Here is a 12541-nt window from a genome sequence, read left to right on the forward strand (position 1 = left end):
CATTGTCTGATAAGTATAGCACAGCACTAGTTTGTATTAGATTTCTTTTGTCCCTTCTGTGTTTTTGCTCAGTTGTCTAGTAATCGAACACTTTCCATCCCCTCCAGCCCGGTTTCTGTAAGATTCTGCATGATCAGTTTAGACAATCACATTGAAGAAGAGATCTTCAATTATCAAGGCAAATAACCGTCCATTGCTGGAATTGAATCATGATCCGTATCTGTACTCGGCAACTAATAACAGCTTCTATAATTGACCTGCCAGCAGAACATTGCTGCAGGTGCTAGCACAAAATAATCACTGAGGAAGCCATTATTGATGAAGCCACCGCTCGCTGACTTGTCTTATTTAATATACTCACGCTTTCCAGTCTTTTACAATGACTTCTTCCTTTCTTTATTTTTCTGAGATGTAGCCATTGTATGTGGTATATCTGCTACTTTACTTACATTTTTAGTTTTAAATACTAAACATATTTGTTTTAAAAGCACACTAATTGTGACTTAAATCTACCCCCCCCCCCCCATCCCATACCAATCTGTGACATTAATAAATGTTGTAATATACTTTCTTATGGCACTAAAGTCCAGTTCTATCTGTGTTATTTCCTGTCTCATTACCAGTTGAGAACAAACTTGGGATTAAGAGCAGCTACTGCTGCATGCAAATATGCAAATCCTGACTTTCAGCTGCTGATATCTCTGGGAATACAGGTAGAACTGCTAGCTAGTGCAGTGTCCTATTATGGACACTGCATCGGCATCCAGTTGTGCTCTCCGCTCCGGATTAGGCCCAAATGAATGGGCCTAGTCGGGAGGGAGTGTCTTCAGGCGGATGTCGCGAGACGACTTGGCCTGAAAGAATGAGCATGTCGCTTCTTTTTTTCGGGAGCCGGAACAAACGGCTCCCAGAAAAAAAGACCTGACCGTCTCCCATTGATTTCAATGGGAGCTGTCTTTTTGGTCAGGATTTTGAGGCCGTAATCCGCCTCAAAATCTTGACCAAAAAACCCTGTGTGAACTTACCCTTCTGTGGATAGGGGCTAATTGTCCGTTCGTAGGGGGCCAGATCGTCGTGGTAAGTCCTCCTGGTGAATGGGAAAGCTAGTGTGTTTGCTTGCGGTGATCGATTCACTTGTATGCGAGTGCTTCTGCAGATAATATTTCCGGCAGCCCCATAAAGTGAATAGCGTCCTGGCCATGTAAGCACACTGTCACTCCATTCACATGGATTGCTTAAGGGGACTTTCGGTCCCCTGTCCTCCTGATCAATGGGGGACTCGGCGGTTAGGCCTCTAGAGATCAGACACAGTCCTGTGTATAATGGGACAACCACTTTAATGAAATACTTTCTGAAATTATATTGTTCGAAAGGATGTACAAATCCTTTCACAGAACCTAAATGGTGTAGAGCATCAAAGTAATGTGATCAATAAACGCCACTAAGACATAACTTTTATTGTGTAAATTTAAATATTGTATAGAATGTACTGTATAGAAAGAACTTGTACGTCAAATTAGGGGGAAGGTTGATGTAGCTACAGCCCCCTGGATGACAAAAACAAAAACATTGTGGCTAGATTAAAACAATATATTGCCAGCCTGTTATAATGTTCCAGGATGATATTTGTCCCAAAATTAGTCCCAGATGAAGGTATTTCATGATCTATGGTTCTTACACAAGCATAGGTAAATAAATTGTCACCATAGGACAAAAAAACACGGATCATGCATGACCCAATTGGGGGTAGTAATAAGATATTCACCAAACAGTTCAAGGTCATGTTCACAAAGTGCCAAATGTTTTATGGTAAGAACATCATGCAAACAGTTGCTGGATAACCCCAGCCTGAAGAAGCACTTCACCTAAAATTCCTCCATGTCCATGTGATAGACAGGTGTGAAATCTGGACAGTCATTTCTATGGGACAGCTTTTCTGAAGAACATGGAGTGATACTGTTGACAAGGTATTTGCTTAATGCAGAGCCAATACAGAATACACTGCACTCTCCACAATACAATATGGTTCAGCTAAAAGATAGTGACACTCTCTAGACAATGTACTTATTAGGCTCCAGGCTATTTGTGAATAAGGTCTAGGGGAGACCGAAACCTCGGAGAGGGTAGTCACTTGGAACCAGATGCCTTCTTTTAACATTACTTTGACATTAGTTTATGCCGCATTACATAAACTGAACCTAGAAAGTGTGCTGTATTCTATAATCTATCTTTAGGATAGGTCATCAATAATATTAGCCCAGAGAGCCCCTTTAAGGCACCATCACAGTCATTGGCATTGAGGGGGTGTTAATATCTTTAAATCAATAGTAACATCTACAATCATTCTTGTGCTGTATCTGCTGGCTAGCCCCTGGGATGCTCAGTACTAGTTTATTACTAGTACTTCTCATGCTGAATGCAGCTAATGGATTATCAGTGTACTACTTTATATTAATATTAATATTAATATTAGAATATAAGTATGATATGGGTTTAGACAGTTCACACAATGCATGCTGATTCTGTTTATTTTACTTTCAGATATGTCTGACCACACAAGTGATACAACACCTAATGATGCAACATTACCTGATCCTGAAGATGTTGTTTCTGACCCCGAGGTCTGTTATTAAGATAAATATAACCTAGAAATCATTAGTCTCCTTCATCTGGAAATCTGATATCTGCAAGGAATTGAAAAGCAGTGTATAGCCAGCTGGATGATGGAGATAGTTCATCACCACATTGCTGTCGGCACATTGTTACCATTTATGCCATGCTTGACACTGCTGTTATTTCAGTAACCGAGATGGTGGGAAGTAAAAGCCCTTTAGGCTACTAAGCTGTATTTATCCAGGGTTATTCATTTACAATGCATGAAAGTCTCTGAGAAACCTTGTCCATTTAGAGAGTGCCACAGCAAGCATAGGGAGTCTAAGTTTTCGTTCACATATGCTGAGGTGTTCCGTCCGTAAGGGTCCGCATGAGGACCCCTATGGACGGAACACAAGTGCAACTGCAAGCGCTGTGCAGTTCAAGCGCACGGGCCCCATAGACTATAATGGGATCCGTATGCTTGAACTGCACAGCGCTTGCAGTTGCGCTTGTGTTCCGTCCGTAGGGGTCCTCATGCGGACCCCTACAGATGAAACACATCAGCATGTATGAACCGGGCATTAGGCAAGGTATTGCTTCTTGTCTAAAAGGAATTACCTTGCCCCCAGAAGAAAAACTGCTTCTGTAGTGCCGCCTAGTGGAGGTCAGTGGGAGATGCAGTAAAGTCACCCGGCCAAGTATACGATGTGTGGAGCTATCTGCTTCTGGCTGTGTACACTGTATAGTACAGGAGTTAGATGCAGCCCTAAACAGCTGATCTACATGGGGGCAACTGTGCCTCCCTCACTGACCAATAAGAATAGTCAATTAATAGAAAAAACCTCCAGGAAAACCCCTTTAGGCCGGGTCTCCACGTGGCGTAAATGCCGTGGAAAAAAAACGCAGCATTTTACAGTCACAGCAAAGTGGATGGGATTCCATGACTACTCTGCGGTGAAATATGTAGTGCGGACATGCGTCGGTACGTGCGGCCTTAGCCTTAAGGGAAAACTGGGATTTAGAGTAACTGCATCTAACTCGCAGCAGTCCAGGACTTGGAGCCTATACAGCCTGTCACTAGCTGTTCAAAATGGCACAGTATAATAATGGAAATGCTCATTGCATCATTTGTGGTATAACTTGTAGTTCTTCTCAGTAGAGTGCGCTCTATTACATATGGAGTAAGTGAAATCTGCAGACATAAGTCTTTTTTTCCTAATAGCTTTGTGCTATGTAATCTTTTTATTGCTCGCTTCCTGCTATGTGGAAAAACCTACAACCTTTCCATGACCAAATCTGTTTCTCCCCATCAGCCAGGGAAAGCCCAATGTAAGCTGCTTGCTGTGAAAAGTGAGCCTGCCAGTCGTCCACTCTCCATTGTTCGCATCTACACTAGTACTATAACTCCTTGTAAATAAAAGATGACCCGTGAAATGTATCCTTGGTGTTGTCCTAGTTTATTAGTGGTGTGTGAATGGATAGCTAGCTTGATGCTGTAGGGTCTTTATGTGGAGTAGTGGAAGGCAAAGAACATATTACATTATTAATGCTTGCTTGTTTCTTCTTATTTAAATGACCAAAAAAAATAAAAAATCACCTGATGTGTGGGACTTTCGTATAGTTTTGTGTCGTGTTCAACATAGTACATGCTCTTATTTTTACTTGTAGGGATCATTTGGCATTTGACATTTCTCTGGACTATGGTGTTTTGCAGCATTACTAAGATCGAAATGACTATTCACAGGAAGCTAGATTGCATAGCAAATAGTAAAAATAACCTGTTATGTGACTGACACATATGTCTAAGTGTTGAGGAGTTTTCCAGCCTCATACTAATGACCTATCCACAGGGTAGGTCATTAGTATGTGCTCTGTGGGGGGTCTGACACTCGAACCCACACAGATCAGCTGTTCCAGCAGCCTCCATGAGCACGAAGCTACAGCGGTGGATAGGAATCATGTACAGTCTTTCTATACAAGTAAAAGGAACGGAGTTGCAGTTCCCCAGAACTCCCACTATACAGTGGGCAGAGCTGCAGGGCAACTATTACTTACATAAGAGCAGACTGCACATGGTCCCACCATTTACTGCAGTAGCTTCAGACACCTGGACACTTTTGAAACAGCTGATCTTTGTGGGATTTGGGTGTTGTACCCCCAAGGTTCTGATACAAATCCGTTTCAATCTGTCAATGCTATTCTCACCATTAAACTAACTACAGAACTGTCTGGTAGTGATCAGTGGGCCGTCCCAATCGCTGCAACTGGTCAGGCTATCCTCCATAAAACCCTACTACATAACTCCTTCTTTGAAGTGAATGAACAAAAAGTTATATTTGCTTTAAAAGATAGAAGTGTATACAGTTTTTTTTTTTTTTGTCAATTAGCAGAAATTAAGTAAACAAATAAAAGAAAAATTGAAATGAATTAAATATTTGCTGTCTCCACACTTTGCTTTTGATACAGCATTGCATCTTCTAGGTGCACCTGCACAAAACTTGGCAGGGAGAGCTAACCACAGATCTTCTGTGGATATAGACTTGATCAAATCTGTCTGTCGCTTCATATAGTTCTAGACAGACTCAATGGTACTGAGATCAAGCCTCTGTGAGGGTCATATCATCACTTGTTCTCCAAAGGTTTGTCACATAAAATATTGCGAAGATTTGGATTTCTCTTTTATTTGTTAACTTAAATTTAATTATAAAAAAACAAAAAAAAAAAAAACTTTTTACAGTTCTATTTTTGAAAGCATTCTTACTTTGCAGCATTTTTTTCCACATCTACCTAAAACATTTGCACATGACTGTATCTTATCAGAGAACATTTGGTCAGATTGTTCGACTACTAACATCACCTGATCAGTATGGCTTCTGGGTGTCCGACCCCAACCAATCTGAGATTGATATCCTATTCTTCAGATTAGGTCTTCAATATTTTTGCTTTAAAAGCTCATTAAGGCTGGGGCCCCACATTGCGGAAACGCTGCTTTTTTTTTTTGTTAAAGATTTTGCTATGTTTTTGTGAGACAAACCCAGGAGTGGCTAGAAAAGGAATGTAAAATATATAGAAAGCACTTATAGTTCTCCTTTCTGCTCAATCCAGACCGTGCTTGGGCTCAAAAAAACGCAGCAAAATTTGCAACAAACAAAATCAGCTGTTCTGTAACGTGGGACCTTGGCCTAAAGAGGACCTTTCATGTGTCCTTGGAGAGAGGGCGCTGTCCACTGGTGCTGGACATATTGGTGCCGTTAGTTTCAGCACCGATATCCCTCCACTGTCAGAAAGGTGAGCCTTACAGCCTAACATCACTGTGCCTCACTACCACCACACACATGACTGCTTTACAATGCAAGACAGTGTCATGATTTAAAATGCAAAATTGCATCCTTGTCCTAGTGGGCAACTTTTTTTTTTTTTTTTTTTTTATATATTTAGAAATACTAGTTGGTGGCAGAGGATTGTTAGTGTTATGAAACTTTAGCAGTTGTCATTGGTAAAACATACTGGCTTTATTTTGTAACTCCTTTAAAGGGAAGACTCTTTTCAATGGTCCTTTGTTACAATATCCGTTGGAGCAGACTGAAATGACGCAATTACTTCACACTACCAAAATTATTAAAGGGGCTCTATCATTAGATTTTCTGTTTTTCAGATAAACATACGCCTGAATAGCCTTTAGAAAAGCTATTCAGGTGCTGCTAATCCTTTTTGAACCCCCTCCTGTTTTTATGAATCACCGTTATATGCATATGCAAATCAGTCCTACCGTGTACGGTGCGCGTTCCATGCAACCCCCCCGCGTCATAGCTTGTTCACTTCCTCCTCTCTTCTTTGACTTCCTCCTACTTGCGATTCACCGCCTCTAGCCTGGCAGTTTCGATTGAAATCTCGTGCATGTTCAGTAGCATTCCCTCCAGAGTGCTACTGCGCACGCTCCAGCGCCATTTTTGTGTAGAGAACTGCTCAGTTCCTCTGAGAACTATGCGAGCATGCTGCGCATGAGTCACGTTGTTCTCTACAGGAAAATGGCGCTGGAGCGTGCAGAGTAGCGTGGAATGCCCACCGTGCACGGTAGGACTGATTTGCTTATATGTTTTAACAGTAATTCAGAAAAATGGGGGGGGGGGGGTTTAAAAACGATTAGCAGCATCTGAATAACCTTTTTTAAAGGCTGTTCAGGCAAATGTTTATCTAAAAACTGGAAAATCTAATGATAGAGCCCTTTTAAAGGGTTAGTTCAGGACTTGGGAAACATAGCTGCTTTCTCTTTTTCAGGAAGTGACATGTATGTTGTTCATTTTAATTGGACGGAAATGTGACATTGCCATGTGAGCAGTGGACGTGCGGTCACTTTCTGAGAACAAGAAAGCCACCACACAAACACCTTCACAACCCCTTTAATTCACTCTGGACCGCCCACGGACTATGTACGTCTGGGTGGTCTACTGTTCACACTGCAGGGACGCACCCTTATGTCCTTTCAGTGTTAAGCAGCTGCACAACTGGAGAGCCTGCTGTAACTACAGCCGGAGCTTCTATAGAGAAGGCAAGGATTGTTTATTACCGTCCCTGTCTTCCCAATCGCTGTACACACAGTGCTCTGAGTGCTGGGAGCAACCATAGGGGATCAGAGACTGTTAGAACTGCTGATGGGTAGGAGGCTGCAATCCTCCTGTAACTGGGGGTAATGTAGCAGCCTCAGTTTTAGGGGAAATCTCCACTTATGGGGACACAATGTAAAAATAAATAAATCAAAAGGAAAGCGAAAAATAAGGTTAAAAAAATATATATACATATATACACGCCAGTACCACACCCACATCGCAGGTTCTAGCTCCGCCGCCACCGAAACAATACAAAATAAAAATTATCGTAAAGGAGAGGGAAAACTAGTTTAAAAAGTGTGAAAAAGACTAGAGATGAGCGAATATACTCGATTGAATACCTATGCCGCATAGCTCCCTGCGCCAGGGAAGGTGGGAGGGGTAGTAAAATTCATTGCCCTGGAATTGTTTTTGCACCGGAAGTTATGCGGCGGAGGTATTCGATCGAATATACTCGCTCATCTCTAAAAAAAAAAAAAAAAAAGAAAAAAAAGACGTTTACTAGAGATGAGCGAGTACTGTTCGGCTCAGCCGATCTGAACAGTACGCTCGCATAGAAATGAATGGACGTAGCCGGCGCGCGGGGGGTTAAGCGGCCGGCCGCCGTCAAAGCGGAAGTACCAGGTGCAACTATTCATTTCTATGGAGCGTGCTGTTCGGATCGGCTGATCCGAACAGTACTCGCTCATCTCTAATGTTTACCTTTCTTTTTGGTTTATATTTTCTCAGACATATAATAAAAAAAACATAAACATAAATCCCTCTGTATCACAGAAAAAAAGACGAAAAATTTGTTTAATAACCCAAATGAAAAAAAATATTATAGCCCTCAAAACCGCATGAGCAAAAAAAAAAAACAAAAAAAACCAACCCCTGAAAATCTATTTGGTCCTAAACCAAGGAAATTGGCCCAGTACTGAAGTTACCGTATATACTCGAGTATAAGCCGCCGCGAATATAAGCAGAGGCCCCTAATTTTACCACAAAAAAACTGGGAAAACTTATTGACTCGAGTATAAGCCGAGGGGGGAAATGCAGCAGCTACTGGAAAATGTAAAAAATTAAAATTGTCGGAGTTTTTGGGTGCAGTAGGTGCTGGGAAAGGGGAGGGGGTGTTTTGGTTGTCTGTCTGCCCCTTCCCTGAGCTTGAGGACTGGGATTTTTTTTCCAGCCTGGCTGAATATAGGGGATCTGCAGTGCTCCTATTAACCCCTTCCCGACGGAACAGGAGCACTGCAGGTACCCTATATTCGGTAGACCGGGCACTTTCAAACACAGGGATACCTAATGTGTAATTTTCAACTTTTATATGTATTCTAGGGAGAGGAATGATATAGAACTTTTATTTACTTACATTTTTTTATTATATTGTTTTAAAGCTTTCTTTTTTTTCACTATTTTATGGGAGATTCTATACGTTATTATTGTGGCTGGCCATAGGTTTTTTTTTTTTTTTTTTTTTGCTTTACTCGAATATAAGCCAAGGGGGGCTTTTTCAGCACAAAAGCTGTGCTGAAAAATTAGGCTTATACTCGAGTATATACGAAGTGAAGTAAGTAAAATGTCCTAGTAGTTGGTGAGCAGCCTTGAGAATTTCACTGGAAATCGGAAAAGAATAACTATATAATATATATAGTTAGTTGGTTATTTGTCAGTTTTAGCGCTGTGGCGTTTTATTATGAATGTACCTTATATTATTAGTATTCTAACACTATAGTGGTAATGTTTTGTGTCTGACCTTGCCATGTGTGCAATTAAACAATACAACTATTATCATCATTATCATATTTTATGGTGTTTTAGGTTTTGACTGGATTTTAATCTTTGGTGTCTGATTTATTTTCTTAGCTCCAGCTTATTGTATCTGTTCTGCTATCTGCAGCCAATGACTGGTTATAGTATACTGATATATAATACACACTGTGATTTTAATTGGTATCTCTACGTTTTTCATTGTGGTTTGTGATGATGAGTGTGAGGATATTGGTAGTCTTAAACCTCTTGTAATTGTCGCTCCTTTGCTACTATAGACAAATAAGCTGTTGTTCCACTGGTTTCCAGTAGAGGTTGCTGTTTAACTGGTGAATAGCTGAAAGGCTGCTAAGGTCTGTGTAGTCCTGCTTGTTTCTGTTCAGGGTGACAGGTGTCCTTTATATGTTTATTTACCAGGGTCATACCTCTAAAGCATTGCCAAATGTAAAGTATCTAATCTTGCTGGCCAGAAAATTGTGAAACCTTCACTTAAATGTTCCTCCAACTAATGCCTAATAATATTGTTGAAGGTGACAGACCCAGAAATCATAATCTTTACTCCTCTTGTTACAATGTTACTTAGGACTGTGTACATCGGTGGAGAGAGTAGGGGCCACAGTTTTCAACCTTATTCTTCTGCTTGATTAGACCATAGGTGATAAATATGGGTGAGCTGTGGACCTAACTTCCACCATAGTTTTGAGCACCTGGAAGCAACAGCAAAAGAAAATCCCAAATCTAGTGCCAGCAGAATATTTCTAGGTACAGTTGTTACCTGCCCCCTGAGACTGGAGAGAGGGAGGCTTTCTCTTCATAGTTGTGCTGCAGTGATCATATTGCCTGAAAGTAATATAAAGTTGCTCAGTGTGTACGGTAATCTTGTATTTGGCCACCCTTACTCCAATTGGCAATTCCTTTAATGTGTATTTTATGCAAATCAATGATTACTCATTTGCTAAATCCTCCTGCTGTGACTTGCCGTACACCCACATGACTAACTGGTCGCTGTAGTCTTGTCCTGTAAAGGCCGGTGACTGGCTGCAGCGAACACATGGATGTACGGCATGTCACCACTGCAGGAAACTGGGGACCATCTGAGCACTGACACCAGAGATGCGAGGGTTTAATTGAGAAGTAATGCTTGCTTTTTCAATATCATTTTTAGTATCATTGCATAGCACAGTCATGTTTATTAAACTTCTTGTTGGACACAAATCATTTCCTTTGAGAGGTAAAGGATGAGTTACACAATGGATCACTGCTGAGGGATTATTCATTTGTAATGTCCAATTTGTTAAGACTTGCATGGAAGGTGATTCATTTCTTTATACATGAATAATCTTGAGAATGATGTAAGAAGGGAGGGAGTGCAACACTGGAGTAGATGAATTTTGGTTAGGAAATAAGACCAAATGAATGAAATTTGTATAGTTGCTCATCTTGTAAAAAAGTAATTTGAGATGGCAGAAACATGGCCCTGCAGCTATTAGTAAGTTTTTTATTTCACCTTGTTTTTTATGTTGCATAAATACTGTTGAGTACTTTTCTATGATGTTCCTAAGTGTGTGTTTGGAGTTGGGCAGCTGAATCTCCTTTTTCTTCCCTGTGCTATCTATAGTAGACTTCTTAGGATCTAGTCTCCATCCCCAGCCCAGGAATACTTCAGAATTAGAGTGAGTCTTCAGAGCAGAAAACCCCTAAAAATACAGAATATACCGTAAGTCATACTCAGAAAACGTAGCTTCTTAGGAACATACATACAACATCTTATCCTGAAAAGTCTTCCAACAGGTTAGGTACACTATTAAGGGGTGGGGGTGCTCTGCAGTATCACACACACATCATTGTGATGCTGTATTTACTAGAAAGCAGCCATGGATTTCTTATCTTGGTACATCCCCTCTAAGAGCAGAGTTCATTTGCTGGGGTTGTAGGTTGAATTTCAATGAATTTGTAAGTTGAAATTTTCCTTTTTTATTGCAGGATCTCACAATGGCTCAAGATCCGGCACGTAGCACAGCAGCGGAAATCCCTGTAACCAGCAATGGAGACTTTGATGAAACAGAGCACAATTTTAATATGGTATTTGTTTCTGTAGTTGTAGAGAGTGACTGGAATGTGTGTGGGTTAGAAGATAAACTTCCGTCTCGATGCCATATTATTTTAGAAGTCCTTTATAATGTACTTGAAAGTATATTGAATGCAATACCAGAGAAATCCTGATGCCCTTTCTGGTTAGAACACTAGCTTTTTTTGCATAAGGCCTTATTGATATGAAGTGAAAAATGGCCAATGTCTTTGAATGTCTGTCACAGTCTTTCAGACCAGTAAATATTTATGGGGCTATACACAAGCCCATTTTGTTGAGGGACGTCAGAAAATAGGACCTAATGGAAATGAAAAATGCACTGTATCTTTCATTTGTCATGGCTGGTTTTTATTTACCAGTCTAATGTCCATTCACATTGTTTCCCTTGACACGCAGATTTGAGAGCACGTCATGCTTATGTTTAGGGTTGTTCACTTGCTACAGAAGATGTCTGCACAGATTTATAGTTTCTTTCAACAAAGCTCCTGCAGTATTGAGTAACATGCAGATTCCTCGCTAAAACTTTAAGCATAAATTTAGTTGGGTGAAGATGACACTAATACATTTACAGATCCACACTACATCTATCTACACATCCATGGAAAAAATCAGCGTCAGCCACAGGTTTCTGCTAACACTTTCTCTAATAAACTTGTCAAATTAAAGGGGTTGTGCTGTTATGGACACTTATCTCTTGTCCTGTGGATAAGTGTCCAATCGCTTGGGTCCCCCAGTGATCAGAACAGAGGACCGAAAGTCCCTTTAAAGGGAGTCTATCATTGGCTATTGCAATTTTTAACGAAGCATATCTTGATCACCACTTGAGTCATCAGCCTTCCCTGGTTATCACCTCCCCCTTCATTACACATGATTAGATTAGTAACGTGCAGCAGCGCCCGCATCCCCATTGGCGTGAATGGAGAGACAGTCAAGCAAGCACGCTGGTTCTTTATTCACAAGGAGGGTTTAGGGGGACTTTGTGTCCCCCCTTCCTCTTGATCACAAGGAGACTTGATGGTCAGGCCCTCAGTGGTTAGACACTTATCACTTGTCAGTGGATAGGGGAGAAGTTTCTAACAACAGAACCTCTTTAATTTGGAAACTCCAAAGTAGCTGTTACTTTTATTTTTGAGACTGATATTTATTCAGTCTTTTTAAAAGAATCCTAGAAATATTGTATCTTGTACTGATACTATGTATTCCTTCAGAGTAGGAAGGAATGGATACAAACCCTGAACATAAGTAGGATATGTTGGTAAGGCATCGCAGTGACTAAGACTTTGACACCAGGGCAAGATGTGAATGGAGTTTGTCACCATTCAGGTTTCTTCCAGCAAAGTTTTTTTTCCTTCTACACTTAACAAGATATTAGATTTTAATCTTTATGAGGGCAAGCAGGGACTGATTTGAATGACTACATCCTCTGTACACAGCTGGAGAACATGTCAACACTGTGTAATTCATGATGATAGTTTACCCATTCTAACATGAGCTGTTG

General features: G+C 40.7%; 1 protein-coding gene across 3 annotated transcripts in view; it reads left to right on the forward strand.

Annotated features, from left to right (window-relative positions):
- The window catches only part of ARFIP1 (ARF interacting protein 1), an 80860-nt gene that overhangs the window by 12122 nt on the left and 56197 nt on the right, over positions 1 to 12541 (forward strand). For 2 of the 3 annotated variants that reach the window (XM_075257663.1, XM_075257679.1), the window contains exons 2-3: positions 2542 to 2621; positions 10938 to 11036. In XM_075257663.1, coding sequence (XP_075113764.1) covers positions 2544 to 2621; positions 10938 to 11036 — 177 coding nt within the window. In that variant the 5' untranslated portion in view covers positions 2542 to 2543. The remainder of the gene's footprint in view (positions 1 to 2541; positions 2622 to 10937; positions 11037 to 12541) is intronic. The other variant, XM_075257671.1, reaches the window with a different exon arrangement.

This window comes from Leptodactylus fuscus, chromosome 1 (genome assembly GCF_031893055.1).
Source record: "Leptodactylus fuscus isolate aLepFus1 chromosome 1, aLepFus1.hap2, whole genome shotgun sequence".
NCBI classification, from domain to species: Eukaryota; Metazoa; Chordata; class Amphibia; order Anura; family Leptodactylidae; genus Leptodactylus; species Leptodactylus fuscus.